This window comes from Primulina eburnea, chromosome 5 (genome assembly GCF_022965805.1).
Source record: "Primulina eburnea isolate SZY01 chromosome 5, ASM2296580v1, whole genome shotgun sequence".
NCBI classification, from domain to species: Eukaryota; Viridiplantae; Streptophyta; class Magnoliopsida; order Lamiales; family Gesneriaceae; genus Primulina; species Primulina eburnea.
The window spans coordinates 3,644,770-3,670,522 of NC_133105.1; the positions used below are offsets into that span (position 1 = coordinate 3,644,770).

A 25,753-nucleotide genomic window follows, 5' to 3' on the forward strand; every position below is an offset into this window, starting at 1 on the left:
ATTTAAATTTATTAAATTTGTTGAATTTTTAATTATTTTAAACTTTAGGATATTAAAAAAAATGTAATCAAACATCATCTTTTCTCTCCCAAAAGATTATATAACCATCAATAAGGGTATAATAATGCATGCAGCACGGGTCGGATGCGGGCTGAACAAACCTATAACAATTTTAACCGTGCACACCTAAATACATGATAAGTGAAAGATTAAAATTCAAATTATCCACGCCAAAGAATGTCTAAAGGTCTTCTTCTTCCACCGGTTGGGTGATCAAGGTCTATTTTATATTGGGCCTCAAAGTGACGGCCCAAAGAAAGTCAACGAATGCTACCAAATCGATTCAGCCCGTCCCTACAAAAGATATCAAGCCCATCTCAAAGTCAGTGAACAGTCTGATGCGCCTACTTTTTCAGACACTCAGTGCATTGTCGCCTGTGGATCCCGTAGACGGCAATACGATGGTGCCAATGGAACACCAAGGCTACGATGGCGTGGGTGATGAGATCACAAAGTCAGGGGCGGTGGCTGCGTGCACCGTGATGGCGGTGTTTTACGTTGCGATTCTCTACTCGCCTACGCTGATTCTCCGATTACCTCAGCCAACCTCTTTCAAATCCTTTATGGTGCGACGTTTCGTATGCGCAGCAGTTTCCTCGATCGTCTGTCTGGGTTTTTGCTCCCTAATCCTCCCTGTGAGCACCTTCTATCTCTATTCTATTCCCTGACTTTTTGATAGAAAACCTATGCAGCTCAATGGTTTTGAGGAATGTGTTGTTAGGGTTCAGAATCTGCGACTATGATTGATTAATTGATTCTTGAAATGAAACGGCGGTGGCTTTGGTATACATATGCCTAGCTAACTCTCTGTTGCTGTCCTCTTTGCGAAAGTTGACCCCCCGCTTGTCCAAAATTCGTGGATATGAGAGGCAGAATAATGAATATCTTTGTACGGTCTAAAACTAACTTCAAGAAATATATGAATTTTTGCACACCAGTTTCGAACTTGTGACCCCCTGATTGCAAAACCATGTTTAGGTGGAGGTGACGTTGTCGATAGTTTTATATTTTAATAACCGTTATGGCAGTTTACTAGCTAATTACCAAGTCTGTTAACAACTTATTTTGCAAAACCATGGGATATTTCTTGCTTGAGTTATTATCTAATTACATCCTTCTCTGTTTTCATAGATAAGGAAGTGGGATGCATCACTTCTATTTGGTGTTTATGGCATCAGGCTGGATCACATCGTGAGTAATTTACTGAAAACCAATTTGATGTTAACACAATTCAATAGATTTCGGTATGGGACTATTTAGCGAATTATACTCTTCTGTGATTCGCAGATTGAAAAGAGCGACTGATTACTTACTGCAATTTTATATATGAACAGTGGCAAGCTTTGATCTATCCCATTTCACTGACTTCCTGCATGTACATGGGGTCCTTTGTGCGGAATCTTTTTGCGGTACTCGAAGCAAGGAACAAATATTTGAATGTAGGTGGAAATCCATCACTTTTTTGCAAAAACTTTCTCCAAAGGTTCATTAATCAAGCAGCTTCAATCGTCTCCAGTATTTCATCCTGGCGTAACTATTTCGTGGTTAGTGTCCTTGTTTGCATATTGCTGTGGCCTTATGACAGATGTGAGTCTTGTGATAAAAAAAAGTTGGGCTTATTTATTCAGTTGCATCTAGAATTTAGTAGATTGTACTCTTTGTCAAACAATTCAAAGGTTAAATAAGTGCCTTATTTTGAACATCAGTTACTTGTTAATTTCATTTCTTCCTGCTTATTTTGCTGAACACGGAAAGGAGTAAGAGGACATCGATCTAGTGGTTACAGAGCTGAGAGTCATGAATTTAGTGTTATATGTACATTAAAGGCATTTCAAGAAGCTTTGTGGATGTCTGTGGAGTTATTTGTTTTGAGATAAAAGAGATGGTATGTGGCTCAAATTAACATTTCTTAAGAACCCCGGATCACATACACTACGAGCTTCTTGAGGATTTGATAGATAATAGTCAAAACACTGCTTCGGTCTATCTCCTTGCATAGAAGAAAGTTTTACTCACGGTTTTGGCTATGTTAAAACTTTGATATTGCTCCACCTTCTTTGAATAGGCACCACTGACGGAAGAACTGGTGTTCAGAGCTTGCATGATTCCTTTGTTACTCTGTGGAGGGTTCAGCACTTATGTTGTCATATTCCTCTGTCCTACTTTTTTCAGTTTAGGTAAATGTATGAAGTTCATATCAGCATATTCTTAAACCTTCTTGATCAAGAATTTGTATCTTCCTAAAGTACGACTCAAGGTCTTGTGGAGTGAAGGGGTGCTATGAAGGGGAAATGTCTCCAGTGACAACACTTACTTGTCTTTCCCCACATAACCCCAATGACTTGGCCTGATCTTCTAATTTATGCTGCTATTAGTACATGCTCTTTCTCACAATTCTTCGTCTTTCTTTCCCTGGAGCACTTGGCTAACTTATGGAAGTTGGTGGGGGTGGGTGTACTGTGCTTCACTGCTACTGGCTTGGTGTAAGCGTTCAGGCTCGCTGTTCACTTATATGCTCCCTCCAGTATTTATTGCATTTATACACATTTCGAGATTCCAATTGTCGGTGCTCGTTGTTTAATACAAAACTAAATAAATGTAGTGAAATGTTTTTGTTTGCAGCTCATTTAAACCACTTTTTGGAGTTCTATGTCCGTGAAGACTATACCTTTCTCAAAGCTTGTTCAGTTGTAGGTAATTTGTTGTCTATTTATTTGATATTGCTGATGCATGAATTCAGTAAATGACCTGGCAGAGTGATAAAGGACGAGTCTTACGATGAGTTTTGGATTTCTATGAAATGGTTGAAATGTAGCCAATTGCAATAATGAGGATGTATCTTGTTTCATAATATTAGGCGTGTTTTTAGCACTAGGGATATAAGGTTGGACGGAGGTTTATGTTATCATTTTTCTGATTTTCAAGTTTGAGTTTCCATTTTTAAAATGAATAAAGGTATATTTTAGTAATGCCAGTTGCTTGTTATCTATGTCACATGTTCAGGTTTCCAATTAGGCTACACTGTCATATTTGGGGCTTATGCATCCTTTCTACTTATTCGCACTGGTGAGCCATCCTTCCTGAATGTGATTGCATGGAGTGCATCACATTACATTCCCATAATTCTTTCAACTACTAATTGCCATGATTAATGCATCTTAATATTTACTAATGGCAGGACATTTATCTGCTCCACTGATTGCTCATATATTTTGCAACTTTATGGGCTTGCCTGCAATGTTTTCACGTAGATCTGGTATGTCTCACTCTGGTTGTTGCCAACTTCTATGAAGTAAATTCATGATATTGGATTTCTTTATAACTGAAATGAGTTTATGACTAAACTCTAAGTAGAAATCGAACCTTTTTTTGTGATATCAGTCTTCTATCTCAGAGCGACTTTTATTATATGAAATTTGAAAATTTTTACTTTGAGTGCTGTCTCAATGTATGCTAGATTTTATCTTTCCCAAGTGGTATTCCTTACTTAGTGTTCATGTCAAATGGCTTGTTTTTTTCCCCAGGGATGGTGAGTGTGGCATTTGTAGTGGGAATGCTGGGATTCTTGTGGCTACTTTTCCCATTAACGAATCCCCTTTTGTATAACAATATAACAGAGGATTGTAAGTGTTGGCATAGATACTGTACTTGGAGCTAAGACTCAGGATTTTTGGGCTGTATTGTTTTGTAACTTTATAGGGCAAGTTTCCTGTATCATGTTTAGGTTGAAGTGATATATCTCCAGAAAAATGGTAATTTTTTATATGTTGATTATTCAGTACTATTGCTTCTTATAAATATTGTTGTACATACATGTTCATGTAGAAGTAGAACCAGACTAGGTATGTTATCTAGTAAAGCCAGACTTGGTATGTTACTGCCTGAACATCGTATACAGTGTATACGACTGCATGAATTTTCTAAAACCGTAAGATAAAACATGACATGAATACTTTGCTTTCGTTGTTTGCAATTTGTGGACACTCGAATATAAAAATTTGTCAAGATCAATAATTAAGATATTTAAAAGAAGCCATCAATCTTACTGCACATGACATGAAAGGGAATACATATTTATTTTTTTAGTGCAATTTGGAGGAGGAATGTTGTAGTTTTTCGTTGAGAAATATCCATTATATTTAATGCAAAATAAGATTTAACTTTTTAACAATATTAATTAATTATTTGCTCCACCAGTCCACTACCTGACTAATAAAGTGGATATTAACTTTAGTCAACGTCTTTGACTTCTTCCCATTTTAATTCTCAATGCTCGAATCAGATTGGATTTGAAAAAGTCATACGTCTTATTACCAAGTACACACAGATACATTTAAGTCAAATTCCAAGATATTAGAGGTGCTCATATCAAATTTTTTCTCAAGATAACGAGATTAACTTAATATTTTAGGTGCAATTTTTAAAAAAATATTATTTTTTAAAACACGTTAAATCACCCGGTTCCAGTGAAGGCAAAAAATTCTGTGAGACGGTGTCATGGATCGTATTTTGTGAGATAGATCACTTATTTGGGTCATCCATAAAAAAATATTACTTTTTATTGTGAATATCGGTAAGATTTACCAATATCACAGATAAAGATTCGTGAGACCGTCTCACAAAAGAGCAACTCTATAATGAGATGCATGCATTTGACAAATCTGGGCAAAATTTGTGTCATGACGTAAATTTCTTCGATTCTTCTCACTTACATAAGACTGCATTCAAACCGACGAGCTCAAGTTACTGCATGCTTGCAATCAAAATTTCTTTAATTTACCTAATAAAATGTTAAAATTTTAATGTAAGTTATACGTAGTTCAGTGGATATAATCATTGTTTCTCGGGGTTTAAGTTATATGTTCAATTCTCATTAAGGTCTTTTTTGTATTCTTTTATTTCTCAATTTATGTTTTAATTTATATATTCTCTAGTTATTTTCTTATAATTATATTTTGATCTTCATTTAAATATAAATCAAATAAATTATAAAAAATATTATACAAGCACGCGATGCACTAGTGTTAATTAAGTCTCGAAATGAAGTTTGCATGTAAAATTTGTTTTCTAAATGATTTTTTTGTGCAAAGAAGTAAGCCGAGTTTATATATTTGAGAGTGATAAAATGTAAAATTTCCGTCGACTTGACAAAATTTATGGGCCAAAAACCCAAAATTTTCTTCTCATTAATTGTTCGATCGGATTCCTCAAATTGACAGGTACCAAACCCACTTAATGAAGCAGTTGAATTTAGCCAATGCCACCATCTTTTCCATTGGCCAAGTCAAAAGCATCCTCACACAACCCAATCCTATATATACAACCACCCTGAACACCCCCACGCTCAACACAGACACGCCATAACTCGGAAAATATATACGGAAAGAAAACACAAGAAATATATAGCCAACCATGCCCGGAGAAAATTCTTCGCCTGTGGTATTTGCGGAGGCAATTTTGTGGCACGGTTTGTTGTTGGTTGCATTAATGTTGATATTGAGCAGCTGTGAGTCGAGCGGAGGAGGAGAGCTTTCGGCGCAGGAATCTTCAGTACTGCACGAAATTATGCTGGGGAGGCCATGCGACGAAATCTACGTCGTGAGAGAAGGAGAGACGCTGCAGACTATAAGTGACAAGTGTGGGGATCCATATATTGTTGAGGAGAACCCGCACATTCATGACCCGGATGATGTGTTTCCGGGTTTGGTAATCAAGATCACGCCTTTAAGAGATACACCACTTGAAGTTAATTAGGGTCATAGGAAGGGACCGAGTTAGCTATACAAGAGAGCTCATTTTTTCAATGAAAGAAAACTCGATCGGATCGGATCGGAGGTCAGTTTTGTATAGAGTTGTACTATTACGAATCGAGTTGAGTCGAATACACTAAATCTAGTTATGTAGTTCTTTCGGTGTATTATACAAGAGCATGGTGTGGCTTAAATATCCAGATGAAATTCAGGGTAATTATTAATTTGTCTAGTTACTTTCTTGTTTTTTACTGTGATTTGTACAACTTTTTGGTCAAGTATAAGATTGTTCTGGCTAATCAGATGACGAGTTGGGATCATACCAACTTGAGCTTTGCACTTTTTACATGCAAAATTTAGAATATTTTTATGTAAATATTAATTATAACAGTATATAAATAAATATATAACATTTTTAATGTTTTTTAAAATTTTATACTAAAAAATAATAATTTAAATCTGGCGACCTTGTGATCAGATAAAATTGAGCTCATAAAAGCCATAGCTCGATCCGAGTTCAAACTCAAACCGGTTCATCTGTACATATCTTTTATCAACCACCAAGTTACTTGGGCCTTCCAAGAGATAATTTTTCGGCCCAGAACATACCTTAAAGAGAGAAGACCCAATGATTTGGGCCGTAAACAAGTAACAAATTTTATGAGAAGCAAACAAGTATCCATTCCATTTTTCGCGACCCAGTGAGAAAAATAAATATATTTCTGTTAAATGGATTTTTTTTACGTAGTAGAATATATACAGTACAAATAAAGTTACAAATATAATCCAAACTTCCGGCTCATCAAAATACATATTGATTTTACATTCCGATTAGAATTAAGTTAGGTTGAATTTGAAAATCTAATTTTTTATTCTTGGCTGAAAATTAGATTTATGGACAAAAGTCAACTGTTACCATCCAAGCCAATTCACACTATTGCATTATATTTTTAAAAAAAAAAGACTTGATCGGTCGTTCTTATAAAAGGGTATAAAACCGTACATATTATTAATTTATTAGTTCTGCTTTATAAAATAATGGAACTTGGTTAAAAAAAGTTAAATAATGAAACTATGACATTTTTTAAATCATTAAATTCACATGTAATTGCAAAATATTTTAAAAGATTCATAAAATTTTAATTTACATTTTTGAAGATTGTCAAAGATGTCTTTATGAATGTATTTATGGGGTTGGCAACACGTCCGCGTACTCGTGGGTTCCCCGAAACAACTATGTGTTTCATTAGAAATAACTTAGTTGACCTATTCATTTTCATTTTATAAATCCCGAATCTACATTTCAAGAACACAAACTTGGAAATCAAATAACAACTTCTCCATGATTAAAGGGAAAAAAATGTTAAAAAAAAAACCATCAAATCTAATTTGGTATACCAAATACGTAACGTAAAAATTAATATAATATTGATTTTTAATCCTTAAAAATCTATAAAATACATATCTAAAATCCAATTCGTTACGCGATTTTATTATAATATATTATTAAGCAAATGCATGTGCAGGCTGTTAAAAGACTTTCCAGTGAGAATTAACATTCAAAAGTTGACAGCCGGAATAATTCCTCCTTTTCGAATTGATCATCGCTCTACCCTTCATATATATATATATATATATATATATATATATATATATATATAATATATATATATATATATATATAATTCACAGCACAAGCTAGGTACCTAACATTCTCTTTAATGGAGCTCTCAGCTCTTATATTCTCCTTCTTCTGCTGCTGCTCTCTCATCTTCTCAGGTACGAAATTCTATACGACAAAACTAGTTTGATACTTTTTACTTTACTGAGAAGATTAATGTGTTAATTTGTCTGTGTGATGTGTAGGTGTTCAAGGTTCAGCTCACCACTACCACGAAGGCCGCGGCCACAATCACCGTGGCGATTATGGCTTCAGACCCACCAAGCTGTTTGTGTTCGGAGACTCGTATGCGGACACTGGTAACATCAGAAAAACATTAGCTAACTCGTGGAATATACCCTACGGCATCACTTTTCCTGGGAAGCCCGCCGGCCGATTCTCCGATGGCCGGGTTCTCACAGATTACGTTGGTAAGTGAAAAAATATTGAATAAATATTATTTATTCAATTATTGACTGTTTGCCGTGACAAAAATGTGATAATAAATGTGATATTATAACATTTTTATCATTATTTGGTGGCACTTTATCTTTTGCTTTAATTCATTATTATTATTATTATGGTTTAATTTAATTTAATTTAATTTAATTTAATGCTCGATTTGCTTTTTTTTGGGTTTGGTGGGATGGTGGTGCACCTTACAACGGAACCCAAAAAATAATTTATTGCACAAGCAATATTTGGTGAAGAACTTTGTTTCAAGTATACGATCGTAGAATATAAGCTTATTAAATGGGTAAATTTAGAAAATTTCAACAAAATTCGTGTGAGAAATATATCTGAAATTCACAAATTCAACTATCGATATATTAACGAACTTTATATGTATGGGATTTCTAATTTTTTAAATATTTGAATATATCATAAGTAAAAACTCCTTTTTACGATTAAAATAAAAAAACATAGAGTCAACCTAATTAAATATATTGATTAATTATGTATGATAAGTGATAAATTGTGATTCAGTCTATCTCTATACATATTGTCATACATGCACTGCTTTTTGCAGTTTCCAATTAAATAATAATGCTTTTTTAAAATAAAAAAAACATTAAATTATATTGGTAAAAGCAAGTACTAATTAATTAATTAAGCTGACAATATGATCCATTATATGTGAAGTAAATTATACTTGTCACGGTTTGTTTGAAGTGGTGATTAAGCAGGCATTCAATATATTATAATTAATGAAAAAATAAATGTTTGTAGAAATTGATTGCCTTTCTTGACTTTAGTTGATTTATCTTCAGAAATTAATGGCAGTCATGCAGTTGATTTATCTTCAGAAATACTTTTCAACCTTTTTTTTTTAAGTCCTTAAATCATTACTGAAATTTGATCTTGACTCCTCGACGCGCAGCCAAATCCTTAGGACTGAAGACTCCAATAGCCTACGCATGGAGAAAAATCGGGGCCAAAAAACTTCGGTATGGGATGAACTTCGCGTTCGGGGGAAGCGGTGTGTTCGATACATTGGGGGATTTGCTACCAAACATGACCACTCAAATCGATTTCTTCGAGAATCTCGTTAATGAATCGGTGTACACGAAATGGGATTTGCAGTCATCTGTTGTCCTAGTCTCTCTTGCAGGGAATGATTATGCTGCTTTTCTGCAAAATGGGGGCACTATCCAGGTAAATTTATTACATTAAATGACATGCACGCAGTTTATGATATGGGTTGGTTGAGTTCGGTTCTCAATAATATCTGTTGTCGGGGATATAAATACAATATTTTTTTGTTTATTAGTTGTTTGTAACATTAATCATTACTTGTACCCAGGGTTTACAAGGCTTTATCCCTCGAGTGGTGAATCAACTAGCTGTGAACCTGAAACGAATCAGCGAGTTCGAAGCAAGGAAAATAGTGGTGACCGCGTTGCAGCCATTGGGCTGTCTCCCTCGCATCACTCAGTTGACTTCGTTCCAGCGATGCAACAATACGCAGAACACCGCCGTCCAATTTCACAATCTCCTACTGCGCCAAGCAGTCGCCAAGTTGAATAACGAGACTAGACGATCCAACATATTCGTTCTTGATCTTTACGACTCGTTCACGACCATTCTCGATCAGAAGAACGATTTGAAAGGTATTTATATTAATCTATATTTGCACATATATATCATGTTCTTTCTTTATTTTAATTTCTACATGTCCGATGATCGTATATAAACTTCTTTTATTGAAAAGCAGGGAAATTGAAGTTTGAATCTCCATTGAAGCCCTGCTGTCTGGGCACATGCGCCGAATGTTCCTGTGGCAGTTTGGATGACAAAGGCAAGAAACTGTACACAGTTTGCAGCGATCCTAAATCTGCATTTTTCTGGGATTCGTCGCATCCAACTCAGGCCGGATGGCGTGCGGTCTACACTACGTTGAAATCTGGTGTCGAACAATTTGTTCAAATTCAGCAATCATAATTTATATATATCGATGTTATTTTTTTATTGTATTTAATTCATGGTCGTCACTTAATTCAAATAACTACTGTTAAATTGCGCATAAAAGATACTCATGTGGAAGCCATTGATGGAAGCTTCAAGAAATTGCAGAGATATTATATCTCGTAATATGCATAGTTTGTATATCAGAATTCACAGAGTACTTATACAAGAATAAAAGTCCAACTCTCAATTGACAGCTGTAACCCACTAACTACCTTTAGCTAAATATCATTTACCATGCTAACTATCATTAACTAATAACCATACTAATTAACACACCCCCTTCAAGCTTGCAGGAGGTTTAGCATGTCAAGCTTGGACAACAGGTAATGATGCTGATTGGAACTCAAAGCCTTGGTGAAGAGATCAGCTGGTTGATGGCGAGTGTGGATATGAGAGGTGGAAATTATGTTGGCAGTCAATTTCAATGTGTTTCGTGCGCTCATGATATAACGGGTTTGCTGCAATGTGGATGGCAGCCTGGTTGTCACAAAAGAGAGGAGTAGGTTGCTGTATAACCAAACCCATGTCTGTTAAAAGATTTCGAAGCCAAGTTATCTCACAAGCTGTTGTGGCCATGGAACGGTATTCAGCCTCTGCCGAAGAGCGAGAGACTGTGTTCTGCTTCTTTGTTTTCCAAGAAACTACCGAGGGACCAAGTTGAATAACATAACCAGTCAATGATCGTCGACTCATAGGGCAAGATCCCCAATCGGAGTCACAATAAGCAGAGAGTTGCAGATTACTATTGGCAGACAGGAATATGCCCAAACCTGGAGACCCTTTAAGATATCCAAGAACTCGAAGAGCTGCATTCATATGTGATTGCTTTGGGGATTGCATAAATTGACTGAGATGTTGAACAGAAAAGCATATGTCTGGACGAGTAATTGTGAGATAAATCAAGCGCCCAACTAAACGTTGGTATGATGAGGGATCAAGCAACAAAGGATCAGAATCAGTAGTCTTGGCAAGCTGATCATATTCAAGTGTAGTAAGCTTCAAGTGTTGTTCCATTGGAGTATCAAATGGTTTGCAACCAATCATGCCTGCATCGGTGAGTAATTCCAGCGTGTATTTACGTTGATTTAAACATATACCAGTCTTTGATCTAGCAACCTCAATCCCCAGAAAATATTTCAGAGGGCCAAGATCTTTGATGGCAAGATGAGCATGTAAATACTCTTTTAAGGTTATGATGACAAGAGAATCATTCCCAGTGATGACTATATCATCTACATAAAGGAGGAGCAAAGTGATAGATTTTCCTTCTCGCTTGTAAAACAGTGAGTGGTCATGAAGGGACTGCGAAAATCCAGCAAGTTGCATAACTTGACAAAATTTAAAGTTCCATTGGCCGGATGCTTGCTTCAAGCCATATAAAGATTTGAGAAGTTTACAAGCATGATTTGGCAGTTGCTTGTCAAACCCTTGAGGAATGGACATGTAGATTTCCTCATGTAAATCTCCTTGAAGAAAGGCGTTGGTTACGTCCATTTGATGTAGAGACCAATTCTTGGCTGCAGCCACAGCGAGGGCACACCGAACCGTAACTATTTTTGCAACCGGTGAGAATGTATCAAGGTAGTCAACACCATATTGTTGGGTATAACCTTTGGCGACAAGACGGGCCTTGAACCTGTCAATGTGTAAAATATGGAAAGCATGAGGAGATGAGGACCTCTCAGTTGTGGGAAATATATTCCTTGTTTGCTTGGAAAGAGGACATACTGCACAGTGATGTGTGAGAGATTTTTGTTTAACAAATGGTAACACAACTCCAATTTTTTCAAGTGGTTCTGTACAAATCTCTCCTTCTTGTACCTTAGACCGTGTGTTGCATGTGCCTGAGTTCAACTTCAATCTTTTATCCATTTCTCAATTCACTAAAGATCATCAATGTTCTATCTGTTTCTATCCTCACTTTTGTCTATTCCAGGACCTTTTGACTGGGAGGATCATGGGGATTGGTAGGCAAAACCATGGTCTATATTACCTACATCAGTTATCTTCTGCCGTGGTTTCCTCTTCATCTACCAAAGCTAAGCACAAACCAAACTCTACACCAGTTGTTTCTTCATTGAATACTTGTAATTTTTCTCAGTGTAAAGACATTGGTATTGATATATGGCATAAAAGACTTTGAGTGAGATGAGCAATATCTCGATGGATCGAGAAAATCCGAGATCCACAAATCTTATCAAATCTTTCTTTCAGATCCGCCCAAACTTTGGATGCTTCAGTGCAATATATGATTCCACTGAAAATTTCCTTGGATACTGAGTTCATAATCCATGAAAGAACAATGGCATTACAGCGCTCCCACTGATGAAGATTTTGGTGCGCAGCTGCTGGACGAGAACATGATCCATTGATGAAGCCTAATTTGTTCTTCGCCTGCAGAGAATTTAGCATCGCTCGACTCCAAACATTGTAATTTTCTGAGCCAACAAGTGGATCCTGAACAAGAGGAACACCTGGAGAATCCGATGGATGCAGATACAGAGGATCGCTGAATCCAATAGTAGTAGTGTGATTCGCCATAAAACACGAGAATCTGTATGCAGCTATATGCGGAAGAAACGCTCTGATTCCATGTTAAATTGCGCATAAAAGATACTCATGTGGAAGCCATTGATGGAAGCTTCAAGAAATTGCAGAGATATTATATCTCGTAATATGCATAGTTTGTATATCAGAGTTCACAGAGTACTTATACAAGAATAAAAGTCCAACTCTCAATTGACAGCTGTAACCCACTAACTACCTTTAGCTAACTATCATTTACCATGCTAACTATCATTAACTAATAACCATACTAATTAACAACTACCTTGTTCAAATCAAAGTTTTAATAATAAGAATGCTAAACTTGATGTATATATATTTATTTATTTTGTTTGAGAAATATCTCAGTAGATCTAATATTCGTGATCAACTCAAACTTGATATAGCATCGAACTTCATGAATTTAATTCTACCTGATAGGTTTTAATCCAGGGCCCTTGCTTATTTTATTCTCTTGTTATATTTTCAAAAATAAACTGGGAAAAAATTCTTTTTGGTTCACGAATAAGAACATCATTAATGATCTTTTTGTATATGTTGGTATAAATCCACTGAAAAAGAATTTCTAGTAGTGAATAATCCTTAAAATTTTGAGCAATATTTAACGTATTTACTTAAACACTTCATGAACTTCTAATTTCCTTCTGACAAATATTTTAATGCTGTATCTTATATGAATAAGATAAGAACAAAAAATAATTAAATTTTGAATAATTCATTTAAAAAAAAATACTTAAACCACAAACCCCAAATTCTTCGCCCCTTGGGGGTTTCAGCAACAAGATTTCAAGAGAGATTGCACACCAGACAGAGAAGTCCAAGTGATTCAACATGCCAACTATTAAATAACTTATCAAAAATATAAGATAGTCAATTCAAAATTTAACTAAATATCCCCTTTTTTTTGGATGTCCTCGGCGTTGGGGAACATGTATTGTTTACGTGCAAACTCGTTTAGATCATAAGCTGACACCGGAAAAGAAAGAAAATGTTTTTCCAGTATGAATTATCATGACCTATGAATAGGATCCAATTGGGGAAGTAGTCAATTTGGGTATTGGCATATTGTCTTTAATATACATTTTCATTTGTTATGGTTTCTCTTTTCGTTTTTATGTAAAAGGTTTTGGTCAAGTTACAACAAGTAAAAAATTCCCTCTTACAAAAATGTCTAACCCCGTCCTCGAGACAGTACGAGGAGTCATATATAATTGTGGATGTAATGCAATATTGTTTCTCCTGAATTTGAACTTGAAAAAGGTAATGGACCAAGAGATCCACGTACAAAACCATTTGTAAAGTAACTGATTTTAGATCACGACCGACAGAAACAAAGGCGTACCCTACTGTATTCAACTCGAAGCCCAATTAAGTTGATTCACGAGCAAATCTTCAATAAATCCCCGATAAGACAATTGTATTTTTCTATTCAGTCTTCATCTAAAAAGTTTTCAGCAATTTTTTATTAAAAATTTATTTTTACACTCTCTGATATCAATTTTTTATCGGATGCAATTCGATACAAAATATTGAAAATTTGGTGTTGATATATTATATTTGAGTACAAAATATATCAGATCTGATATTAATATATGATTTTTGTGTACTCGAATATGTATAACATGTATTGATTTTAATGACATGTCTTTTCTTGGATGAAAATCAACACAAAACATTAAAAATATGATGATAATATATAATATTCGAATACAAACTATTTAAGACTAGTTACTAATATATGAACTTTGAGTTCTCAAACATGTATAAAAAGTATTGATATTAATGACGCGTGTATTTTTCGGATAGAAATCGGTACAAAATAATATAAATATGGTATTAATATATGTTATTTCAGTATAAACTATTTCAGCTTGATACTAATATATGATATTTGAGTATACAAACAAGTGTAGAAAGTGATGATATAATATAATTATTTCAATTTTATATTCAAGTTTTATCTTTTGTAACAAGTCTAAAATAATTACTACTCAAATATTATATATTACTTCGGGATTTTTAATGTTTTGTACCGGAATTTCAACTTATAAATTTTTTGTGCGAATCGGAGGCTACAATTTTTTTATTATTATTATGACATGGCTGAACACAAATATAACTATGCTAGTGAGGGTTTAAAAACTAGTTTTCCTTAATTAATTGTGTATATATAGTTGGTCATTATAATTATTTTTATACGTGTGTATTAAAATTGTGTTTAGAACCAAAGATTTGGTTGAATGTGATTTCAAATCCACACCTCAAATCAATTGTAACAATTTGGCAAAAATTTGAAATCTCTCAAAAAGTAAAAATAGCATAATTAATACAGTACAAATTAATGCATAGATAATTGAAATTTAAAGTTGCTACAAGCTAGCTAGTCTAAATTAAATGAAGGACTCACATGTTACCAATGTGCATGAATAGGAAATGCATGTTGTCCCCACGTTTAAGTATATTTTTTAATTCATTGAATATATGCGAAAGACAGTTTAAACTATAAATGATATTTTCCCAATAAAAATTAATATTGAATAAACATAGTTATTTGGTGCAAGCCCACCAATAGAAATGAGACACATGTTTAGAATCTAATCATCATTCTAGAGAAATGATGATTAAGGTTTAGTGGTCCTAATCAAGTTGCTCAAATCTCTATTAATCTCTTATCTTGACTGCAAGAAAAAATGCAGGCACTTGTATACTGAGACACAAAGCGATTATTATTTAATTTATGAAGTGTATTTTCAAGTTATTCTTTGAGTCATCGAGATCCCAAAAAAATTTAACTTAATTCCGTTATATTTTTAATCCACGCCTCATTTAATGTTAAATTTTTTAGATACGATTATTGTAAAAACCATTACGGTTGCATGCATTAGGTGTAACTAATATTGTCATATTTCTTGAAAAACGAATTAAAACAGTAGTGATCGTCAAATCCTTTAATTGCGAATCAAATATTCACACAATTACTCGCATGATTTCAACCTTAATATATATGTTAATTCTCCAGCAGAAAATTATTAGTCTTGAAGTAAATTGCGACTTCGATTTGAGAAGCCCCAGCGGCTGGCCAGGTTTATTTATTCAGGGATAATTCCAGAGGTTATCATCTTGTGTATTTTCATCTGCACCAAAACAAAGGCGTGGAGGACTCATCAGCATTCCCTGGGCCATATTTAACAGAACATTAGGCATATCAAAGTTCAAGTCCTCGTCGACAAACTCAACCACAGAAGGTGGTGTTTGGAAGGTATTCTTGCCGCTGCCATTAGCATCCAGTGCTGCAACCGACGCCGCCGCGGCACTGGCGGCGGCGGCCTGGATGTCGCGTGGGGAGGTGGAAGCCGGGACGGGTAAAAGGGGATCTGAATTTGGGAAGTTGAGTTCAGCTTCTTCGCCTTTAAGGGCAAGCGCCGCCACGTCATAAGCCACAGCCGCCATTTCTGCGGTGGCGAATGTCCCTAGCCATATTCTGTTTGGTGTTCTTGGCTTCCTGATTTCGGAAACCCATTTCCCGCTGCTCTTTATACGTCTCACTCCGCGGTATGTTTTGCTGCCGGAAAAGATGTTCACTTCGCCTTCAGATGTTTGCTATATGCTGCTGCCGCCTACTTCTTTTTAGTTATATACCATGCAAGATGAAATTTAGTTATATATAAAACCATTGGAGTTAAACTGAATCCCGTAAGTTAATGCCAAATTTTACTTGTAGAAAGAAACTGTGAGAGCCGATTTAGAAATATATTTGAGCATTCGTCGTTTAAATGATTTACATCAAACTAATGAATTCTTGAAAATCTGAAGGCCGACATGCAGCCCGGCAACGTTTATCTTTTCAAAAATATTATTACATTCATAAATATTGTTTTGGTGGCTCGTAAGTTCGAGCTTGGCATATTTGTTGAGTTGACAAATAAAAATTCTAGTGCTTATAAAATTTACATTTTTATGTGTGATTTAAAATTAGTTAATAAATATATTTAATCTTTACCAAACTCTAATCAAACTCAAACTCGAGCTCAATTAATGTATGTTTTAAGGGCTCGAAGATGACGTCCCAAGCTCAAGTCAGACTTGTTAAAGATGATAAACAAGCTATTAATGAATCAAACTCGAGCTCGGATTGATTAACATGATAAACGAGCTTTTAACGAGTCGAGCTCGAGCTTTTCACGAGCTTAGTAATTTCAAGAAACTTCAAGCTCGAGCCTGATGATAAACGTTCGAATCGAGAACGAAGCTCAAACTTGTTTAGTTTGGTTTGAATTGTTTACATCCTTAAATGCATGCACTTCGAATCTATTTATCACTGATCAGTAAAGTTTATGAGTAAATTCATCGTACATTAATCTTGCTTCTTGCGTATTATTTCAAATTATGCTAAAATCTTTGTACATAATGTGTCTAGGCAGTCTTAATCTAGCAAAACCCAAACTGCCAAACATTAATGGAATAATAAATTTTAAAAGTAGTTAATTTAAAGTTATATAATGATCTGTAACATTTAATTATTTACTCATATATAGATCATGCGCTGAATTAAAATCCAACATATAAGGCAATAAATTAATAAAAAAAAATTCCCAACAGCAGACCCCGCTAACACTTTTTTTAAGACGTACGGGCACTTTTTTTAATATCGATGAAATTCGATCTTGTTTTATACTATTCCGTACTAAATATATGCTTATTTGCCTTTTTTTTATATAGAATAAGTAACCACTATAAAAGTAAAATTTATAAACAACCTTCAAATTTAATTTTATTTAGTTCATTCAGAAAAATATTACATTTTTTTCAATATTTAATTTATAGATGCATGTTAGTAAAAAAAACTGTCCATCAATATAGAAAATAGACTGTATATATTTGGATCAATCGGAGGAAGTACGATCCAGGTTTCCTCTGATCCTCCTTGTAGATGTAAAAGAATTTACTACTATATATACAAGCGTGTTAAAAGACTAGGTAATATTTGTAAATCTTTTAAAAAAAATGATTATTCATATTTTTACAAAATTTTTAAAAATTATAAAATAAAAGTAATAATTATTTTAACAATATCAAACACTACTTTGCTATATCTACTGTTGCGTGTATACCCAGCAGCAGCAGCTGGGAAGAAAAAATCGTAAACAATTTACAATTTGGTACGGACAATGATTGATTATTTGCTAAGTTCGTCGGCTATGATACCAACAACGAGAACACGGTTTTAAATGGAGAGGTATGCATGGGCCCACGGTCATGGTTGCTTCGATGTTATATGTGGAGGCACTGTCCTACATGGTTTGGATGGACAAGATTCACATACATATATGGTTTTAAAAAAATTAGTGGACCCCATGTATGTGTGGCTAAATTTGGATCCTTGATTCTATCATAGGGTAGTGCCCCAACATGTAGGATGTAATAAACTCATGGAAATTCCAAAAATTTGTATTTTTAAATATGATCGTTTCTAAAAACAATTTTTTTTCCTATCATTTAAGATAGTTAAATGAATCATTAATTATACTATTTATTTTATATTTTAATTACATGAAATCTTGTTTATGTTTCTGATTGTGATTTAAATAAACTGTGAAATTAATCCATTAATGAGCTGAAATTAAACAAATGGTGGACCATTTTCACTATATTTAAATGACGCTTTCAATGTTCAATATGCACTCATTAATTTGGGCAACATTTCAATACATATATTGAAGATTTGCCGTCGCTCGGATATCACAATAAATGAAAAGTATTAGAAAAAAAAAACAAAAGAAGGCAAGCACAAATGTTTGGAGGGGTTTTCGAAAAATAGAGAAAATTTAACAAAACGAGCCAAGCTCTCTTGAACGACATGTTTTCGAAATATTTTGAATAACATGTTCGGACTCATATGTACTCTATTCTTTGTTTAATTGTAGGCATAGTTGGTATAAAAAAATATTAAATTTTTTGTCATGACAGTCTCACGAATTTATATGCACGAGACATGATGATCAATTCTATATATGTAATTAAAAATAACATTTTTTCATGAGTCAGGTTGAGTTGGTTATCAGTCTGACAAAATTGACTCGTGAGATGGTTTCATAATATTTTTTGTTTAAAATAATATGTAAAACAAAAAAAAATTATAGTGGTTGGTTTCAATGACTAATCTACGAAAAAAGTGCAATGTTTATCTTATATATTTATCTATTTGCAACTTTGGTATCATAAATCATCAAAGTTTATTCTCATTAATCCTCTATTTATGTATTTTTTTTTCAATCTTGGTCTTTTTTGACTCAACACTAATATAGTGTCGACATGACGCTAATCTGATGTCGTCATGACGGTCATACGTATAATGTCATATCAACAAGTTTGATTGAAAAATAATAAATTTGCTGAAAATTGAAAATCTCAAGATTAAAACCCTACTAAAATAACATAAAAGTCTAAATCACAATATTCAATAATAAAGAACGATGAGTTAGAATTTACCCTTAATTTCAAAGTTAAAATATGATAGTTTACCTGAATAATTTTTGAAATATCATGTAAATGATCTTGTTTAAACTACCACTGTAATCTGTATGTATACATATATATTCTCAATCATTACATTATTCACCGATATACATGATTTCACAATCAATATATATTGACCTTGGTGAAATTGTTTAAAAAATAATTTCAAAATAAAAGACACTTCAAATAATTTTCTTAAAATTTTCTACCTGAGGTTAGACCAAAATCCAATCCAGCATCCTAAAAAATATATATCTTAATCAATGTTAAATGTGAAAGTAATGTGCATGTACGGATAAAAACGTACGTCATTATCTCATTATCTCACATGTACTGTGTCTGTGCTCTGTGGTTAATTCGTGTGTGTGTGTGTGTGTCTATATATATATAGATAATGAAATAAAATAGGTCCGCAGACAACCTGCCAAACAATTCAATTATTGAAATTTAAAGTTGGGCAAGTCAGTTCTGTAACCTTTGCTGGATGAAGAAGTTTGCACTACAAAAAATACACAAAATTTCTTGTGATATGGTCTCGCAGATAAATTTCGTGGATCGAATATTTTTTTTGAGTTATCCATGAAAAAATATTATTTTTTATGTTAAGAGTATTATTTTTTATTGTTAATATAGGTAGTGTTAACCCATCTCACATATAAAAATTCGTGAGACCGTCTCACAAGAGACTTACTAAAAAAATATGGAATCTTTGGATATAAAATGGTAGTTTTAAAAAATATTTAAATAATTATAGTTTTAAAAATATTCTTATTAAAAAAATCAGAAACGATTATGATGATATTTGGATAAATGTTGAATATTGTTTTTGTTTTTATTTTTAAATAGAAATAAAAGAAGAAGTGCTTCCCTAAAAACTATAAATTCTAGGTTTTTTAAAAACGATTGAAATTTTTTTAAAAAAAAAAAACCAAACAATATAATAATTTAATAGAAATTTCGTTGACTTCTTCGACCAAACGTTTGCGAAATTTACTTTCACGGTGATTTAATTTAGTAAGTACTGATATTGCTGTAATTTATTTATGATTACAATCGACACCATGTGGTGATGGGGTATGAATGATGTTGGTGGTGAAAATTAGTGAACAATCATTTTCGAAATCATTTATTGTGCTGTATCGATAATAATTTCTGGTCAGGAGAATCTCTAATTTTCTGAAAAATATTAATATCTATCACTATTTACTAATGTATCGAAATTAACATAAATAGAAAAACTATAATTTGCTAGTTGTTTGGTATTTATATTTTGTAATAAATTAATTACTTTAACTACCATTAACTTTTTTTTAACCTTGAGATTTTACCAACATTTCAACCATTTTAAAACCCTTATTAATTTTATATTCATTTATCTAAGCCATCATTCAAATTAAATTTTCTGATCCAAACTCCATTCTCTAAAAAATACAATTTTATTATGTGTGTGTGTGTGTGTATATAAAGTAAGGTAGGCTAATATTTTTGTATCTAAAATTTGACAAGAGTATAATTAATTCCAAACGTTGCTACAGCGTATATATATATTAGTATTAGTATTATTATTGTTATTTAAAGAAGCGTATATTGTGTTATTCAGTCAATTATCCTCATGATAATAACTACACTTGGCTTTTAAAGCAAAAAAATAAAATAAAAAAATATGAGAAAACAAAATAATTATTTGATAAAATAAAATTTTGAATATAAAATATGATCACAAAAAATTTTATGAGATGATTTAATGAGTCATTTTTGTGAGATAAATTTTCTATTTGAGTTAGTCATAAAAAATATTAATTTTTATTATAAATATGGACAATGTTGGCAAATTTCACGAAAAAAAATCCATGAGCCCGTCTAGACTTACTCAAATCTGATAAGGGAAAATATTAATTCAATATTTTACATCCGCGAAATGCATGCAATACATATACGAAATTACGTTTTATATTAAATTTAATGTGAATAAAGATGATTGTTTCATTTTAATCTTCTATGTATATGTTTGTTCGTTCCTCGGACTTCAGATAAAGTAATCTATGTAAGCAATTTTTTATCTTTTTGAAAGTTAGACATTCGTAACATCAAATCGATAAATCTCGAATTATAATTCGTAACATCAAATCGGTAAATCTCGAATTATAATTTTATTTACCAATAGTTCTTCCAATTTACTTTTGGTATATATATATGTGTGTGTGATGTTTTTTTAGATTAGAAAAGTGGTACACCCAGGGGCGGAGGTACAGCCTCCTTTACCCTGGCTTTAGCCCGAGTGGTCCAAATTTTTTAAAAAAATTTATATGTAAATTTTTGTATAATTTTGAATAAATTTGGTATTAGTCCGAGTAGATTAATTTAAAATATTAAAGGATGTTAGAGTTTAAAATTCTAGCACGGATAATGCCAAATTTCTGGCTCCGCCCTTGGGTACACCTAATCTAAAAAAACATCACATCCACTAAAATAGCTTCCTTGACTGTAATATATTATTAAAGTTGTGTTTCGAAGATAAATTTGATTTAAATAGATATATTTAATTGAATGAAAATTTGTATAGATAGATTATAAATAACATTCATGTGTATTTGAAATAAACTATAATTATTATTACTTAATTTTACCAATATCAAAAAAAGTTTAAATCCATAATCTAAAATCCAACCGCGGATTTTATCTTTTTAACTGACATATCGGATTATTTAAGATTTCACCTTTTAACCTTTTTGACAATTGTCTCCCCTTTATTTGCCACCCCCATACCCACCCCCCGAAACCCCACCACCCACGACCCCCGGAACTTGTATCGTGGACGCTACATCGACACTGTGTATGTACCCTAACCCTATACTTTACAATACACAAAATATACTAAACTTGGAGATATGGCTTTATAATTTGCATTGATTCGGCAGTAACATCACAGGAAATGGGCCCATTGTCCTCCTCTACAACAATTCAACAACCTTTGTCTCTGTAACAACACGATCCGGGTCCGCCGCTACCTTCACGGTTGCCCCTCCCCCCCCCCCCCCCCCCCCCCCCTTTCTTTCTTCCTTAAAAACCAGAGAAGAAAAGTGGTAATCTTCGTGTTCCTGCGCATGATGGAAAATCAGTATGGTATGGCTGATCTCCGTCAGTATATCAGCGGTAGGCCTTTGTTTACGCCTCCTGTCCTTGGGTCGCCTGGATTTCTTGCAACTCACATAGGTTTTTCTCCTTCTCACGCCTTGGATATGTTTGTTGTCCCAAAGGGACTGCATCAGGAGTTTTGTTCTGATTCTACGAACAGCGCTGGTGTGGATACGGCTCATAATACTGTTGGAGCAACAACTGTAGGCGGCTTCAGCCTGTTTGAGAGTGAATCTGCCGGTGGGCAGAGCGGCGGAGGGGACACTGGGACGGTGAGGTGGCCAAAACAAGAGACTCTTACACTTCTCGAGATTAGATCGAAGCTTGATTCGAAGTTTAAGGAGGCCAACCAAAAAGGTCCATTGTGGGACGAGGTTTCAAGGTATGTATGATTGTGTAAGTAGGAGTGTTTTTACTTGACCTAATTGCTAAGTTCACAAAACAACACTTTCTTGGTTCTTGAAATCAAATCCCGTTAGTAGTTGCTTATTTATTTACAAATTTTTCTGAATATTTTAGGAGATACGCATTCATGCTAGAAAACAAATTTTAAAAAGATCATTCTAAATTGTCACAAAGAAAAATTTGTGATTGTATATGACGACCATAGATTTTTAAGTGCCCATTTTTACAGAGAAAGCTTGCTTCTGCTAATATTTTCTAACTTGGTGAATCCAGATTGTACCTTTTCATTTTTTTTTATCGACTTTTTTGTTCTTCTTAACAAAATGGTAGCTCTATATTAATGAAGTTGAGTTCGAGAATCCCACTGTTACTGATTTAACTCTGGTTCTGATTTCTATATGATGATGTAACCTCACAATCACTTCTGCAAATAAGAAAACCAGTATCTGTTTTTGAACAAGAACTAATACCACTTTTCTGCTGCAAAAAAGGCCACTCTTTTGAAACAATTTTTCCAGTTTTTCCGTTCATAAAAAGACGTGAACACCCAGAAGCAGCACCTCTCACAGAGAGCTTTCACTTTGAGTAGTCATATTATTCCAAACGAGGTTTGCCTTCACCACTTCATCAAAGAACCACTCGAGTTTACCCATTATCAGCAAATATCATTGTCACTTGAAACTTTTTAAACAACTCAGTACATGAACTGAAACTAGGGTTAATTTATATTAATATCTCCATTGGTTGGATTCTGAGAGTCAAAACGCCTTGCTTTTCGCTATAAATATTTTATATAATTTGGGATTTCAGGATAATGTACGAGGAACATGGATATCTGAGGAGTGGCAAGAAATGCAGAGAGAAATTTGAGAATCTGTACAAGTATTACAAAAAGACCAAAGAAGGCAAAGCTGGAAGGCAAGATGGAAAGCATTACAGATTCTATAGGCAGCTTGAAGCTCTCTATGGCGAAACAACTAATTTATCTTCAACTTCAAAAACCCATTTTAACGGTGGAAGTTTTCAATACAGTTGTCAGAACAAGAGCACTTTTTTAGGTGATAATCAAGTATCCTATCCGGGTTCGAAGCACTCTGATACAACCTTTTGTCTCTCAAATTCTTCTGATCCTGATACTTCTTTGTCAGACGATACAGATACACATTTAGGAATTGATGATGATAAATTAGATAAGCGACAAATGAAGAAAAGAAAGGGTAAGCGGAATTGGAAAGCTAAGATCAGAGACTTCATTGATTCACAAATGAAAAAGTTGATGGATAAACAGGAATCCTTGATGGAAAAGATGATGAGAAATATTGAGCATAAGGAACAAGAAAGGATGACTAGAGAAGAAGAATGGAGGAAACAAGATGCGGCAAGAATTGAGAGAGAGTACCAGTTCTGGGCTAGTGAGAGAGCTTGGATGGAAGCTCGAGACAACACTTTAATGGATGCTTTGCAAAAATTGACAGCAAAAGAATTGAGGGCAGCTTCTCTTAGAGAAGAAGTTATGGCGCCCGAGATACGAAGCTTAAGCGGAAACCAGAACGACGACGGTAGCGAAACGATGACTAATTCTTCGAAAGGGGACTTCTGGCCAGAAACCGAGATTAGGAGAGTGATTCAACTGAGAACTGGGATTGAAGCAAAGTTTCAGCAAAGTGGGATTTCAGAAGAGGTGCTGTGGGATGAAATATCACACAAAATGGCTTGTTTTGGACATGAAAGGAGTGGTTTAATGTGCAAAGAGAAGTGGGATAGTGTGAATAATTATGCACTCCAGTGTAACAAGAAAAGAAAGGAGGATTCAAAAGGCTGCAGTTATAATTATCTGAATAATGCATCTATGTGTAATCAAAGAGGAGAGAAATGCAGCGACACGATTGAACAAGGGATTAATTATCACGCTCCTAGGATAAATAATCCCAACAATGTCAGTCCATATAGTAATGGGAATGAGGGTCACAAGGTAAGTGATGGCTGCTTCAGGTACTTCATGGGGGATGGTCTTGGAAGAATCATGGACTGATTCAACCAAGTATTAAAAATCCAAGATCATTTATATGCAAGTATGTGAATTGGTTTTGGTTCAAGAATTGTTATTGTGTAATAATATGAAAAGTTGATCGACTAATTGTGGACCAAAGATGCTCTTCTCGCAGCAACTTGTGAGCTTAGTTGGCAACTTAATTAATTTCGTCTGCTGTGGATCAGAGATGCTTATCTTGCGGTAACTTGTAATCTTAATTGGTAGCTTTTATAATTTCTTCTATTTTACGTATTTTTTTTTTGTTGAAATCTATCTATTTGTGTCGTTTCATTGCTATTTTTTTTATTTTGAATTTTTTTCGTCTTATTTTTAAAATCTTAAATTTAATATCTGGTTTTTTATATATACACAATTATTTGAAATTTGGAATTTAAAAATATTATTTTAGTCGTATTAGAATTTATTTAATTTATTATTTTTGTTTTAAAAAGATATATAAGTATGATTGATATTCTGAATATATGTATATAGTTATTTAATTTTTAAATTTGACAAATATATATATTTTTGTCTATTTATATATATAATTTGTTTAAAATTTAAAATACATTATTCATTGTAATTTATTAACATTTATATTATAAAACAATATTCCGATTCAACCGGTTGTACCATTTTTTTAAGGTATACCAAGTTGATTGTCGATCCGATTTTAAAAATATTAGACCACTTTAAAGTGGTGGTGGTTTCTTGTAAACCTCATATAACATCAAAATATTTAATGTATTTAGTTATTTTTTATTATATCACGAGGATGTATTAATTTGGATCTCAACGACTCGATCCAAAATATTATTTCAATTAGTAAATTGATTTGATATAGAATATAGATGCTGCTATATTTATTTTTGTAAACTATTGGAATGAGTGTATATATATGGTTCGACTGATATGGTATCGCATTTGACATTAATTATTCGCTAGTTCATAACTAAGTAAATTTATGAGATCTTGGAAAGGAGGCTTTGAATTAATAAATTTTTTTTGATTTCTCACGGATTGATTTTTAACACATAGTTAAATGATAAATTATTTTATTTTTCAAAATCATATGAAATAAAAATAGAGTAGGTCTCTTGTGAAATGATCTCACGGATCTTTGTTCGTGAGATAAATCAATAATGTCTCTAATTACAATAA

At 33.5% G+C, this 25,753-nt stretch overlaps 4 protein-coding genes across 6 annotated transcripts; 3 read left to right on the top strand and 1 right to left on the bottom strand.

The window, feature by feature from the left end:
- Positions 1-312: 312 nt before the first annotated feature.
- LOC140832414 (CAAX prenyl protease 2-like) lies at positions 313-3,946 on the top strand. The gene is made up of 8 exons (XM_073196428.1): positions 313-695; positions 1,192-1,251; positions 1,395-1,604; positions 2,126-2,237; positions 2,683-2,754; positions 3,064-3,126; positions 3,239-3,316; positions 3,585-3,946. Exons 1-8 carry the CDS (start codon positions 399-401, stop codon positions 3,716-3,718), a joined length of 1,026 nt encoding a protein of 341 aa, XP_073052529.1. The 5' UTR covers positions 313-398; the 3' UTR covers positions 3,719-3,946.
- Positions 3,947-7,436: 3,490 nt separating this feature from the next.
- Positions 7,437-9,944, top strand: LOC140832415 (GDSL esterase/lipase At5g03610-like). 2 transcript variants are annotated; one of them, XM_073196429.1, is made up of 5 exons: positions 7,437-7,589; positions 7,677-7,901; positions 8,852-9,126; positions 9,275-9,581; positions 9,683-9,944. In XM_073196429.1, exons 1-5 carry the CDS (start codon positions 7,532-7,534, stop codon positions 9,910-9,912), a joined length of 1,095 nt encoding a protein of 364 aa, XP_073052530.1. In that variant the 5' UTR covers positions 7,437-7,531; the 3' UTR covers positions 9,913-9,944. The 2 variants fall into 2 exon arrangements, with proteins under 2 accessions (XP_073052530.1, XP_073052531.1); XM_073196430.1 differs by having other exon boundaries at positions 7,438-7,589; positions 9,686-9,944.
- Positions 9,945-15,597: 5,653 nt separating this feature from the next.
- Positions 15,598-15,954, bottom strand: LOC140831885 (ethylene-responsive transcription factor ERF024-like). The gene has a single exon (XM_073195600.1). The coding sequence runs from the start codon at positions 15,952-15,954 to the stop codon at positions 15,598-15,600; it is 357 nt and encodes a 118-aa protein (XP_073051701.1).
- Positions 15,955-21,871: 5,917 nt separating this feature from the next.
- On the top strand, positions 21,872-24,907 carry LOC140832416 (trihelix transcription factor PTL-like). Of its 2 annotated transcripts, XM_073196432.1 has the most exons (3): positions 21,872-22,537; positions 23,371-23,618; positions 23,709-24,907. In XM_073196432.1, the coding sequence occupies exons 1-3, from the start codon at positions 22,125-22,127 to the stop codon at positions 24,590-24,592; spliced, it is 1,545 nt and encodes a 514-aa protein (XP_073052533.1). In that variant the 5' UTR covers positions 21,872-22,124; the 3' UTR covers positions 24,593-24,907. The 2 variants fall into 2 exon arrangements, with proteins under 2 accessions (XP_073052533.1, XP_073052532.1); XM_073196431.1 differs by having other exon boundaries at positions 21,873-22,537; positions 23,371-24,904.
- The last annotated feature ends 846 nt before the right edge of the window (positions 24,908-25,753 follow it).

What these genes read in the sequence shown, in the direction of transcription:
- LOC140832414 (XM_073196428.1), top strand. Translation starts at nt 399, where the DNA reads ATGCGCCTACTTTTTCAGACACTCAGTGCATTGTCGCCTGTGGATCCC. An exon ending in CCTGGCGTAACTATTTCGTG is followed by an intron (nt 1,605 to 2,125) that starts GTTAGTGTCCTT and finishes TTCTTTGAATAG; the next exon opens with GCACCACTGACGGAAGAACT. An exon ending in AATGTTTTCACGTAGATCTG is followed by an intron (nt 3,317 to 3,584) that starts GTATGTCTCACT and finishes TTTTTTCCCCAG; the next exon opens with GGATGGTGAGTGTGGCATTT.
- LOC140832415 (XM_073196429.1), top strand. Translation starts at nt 7,532, where the DNA reads ATGGAGCTCTCAGCTCTTATATTCTCCTTCTTCTGCTGCTGCTCTCTC. An exon ending in CTGCTCTCTCATCTTCTCAG is followed by an intron (nt 7,590 to 7,676) that starts GTACGAAATTCT and finishes TGTGATGTGTAG; the next exon opens with GTGTTCAAGGTTCAGCTCAC. An exon ending in TCAGAAGAACGATTTGAAAG is followed by an intron (nt 9,582 to 9,682) that starts GTATTTATATTA and finishes TTTATTGAAAAG; the next exon opens with CAGGGAAATTGAAGTTTGAA.
- LOC140831885 (XM_073195600.1), bottom strand. Translation starts at nt 15,954, where the DNA reads ATGGCGGCTGTGGCTTATGACGTGGCGGCGCTTGCCCTTAAAGGCGAA.
- LOC140832416 (XM_073196431.1), top strand. Translation starts at nt 22,125, where the DNA reads ATGATGGAAAATCAGTATGGTATGGCTGATCTCCGTCAGTATATCAGC. An exon ending in TTGTGGGACGAGGTTTCAAG is followed by an intron (nt 22,538 to 23,370) that starts GTATGTATGATT and finishes TTGGGATTTCAG; the next exon opens with GATAATGTACGAGGAACATG.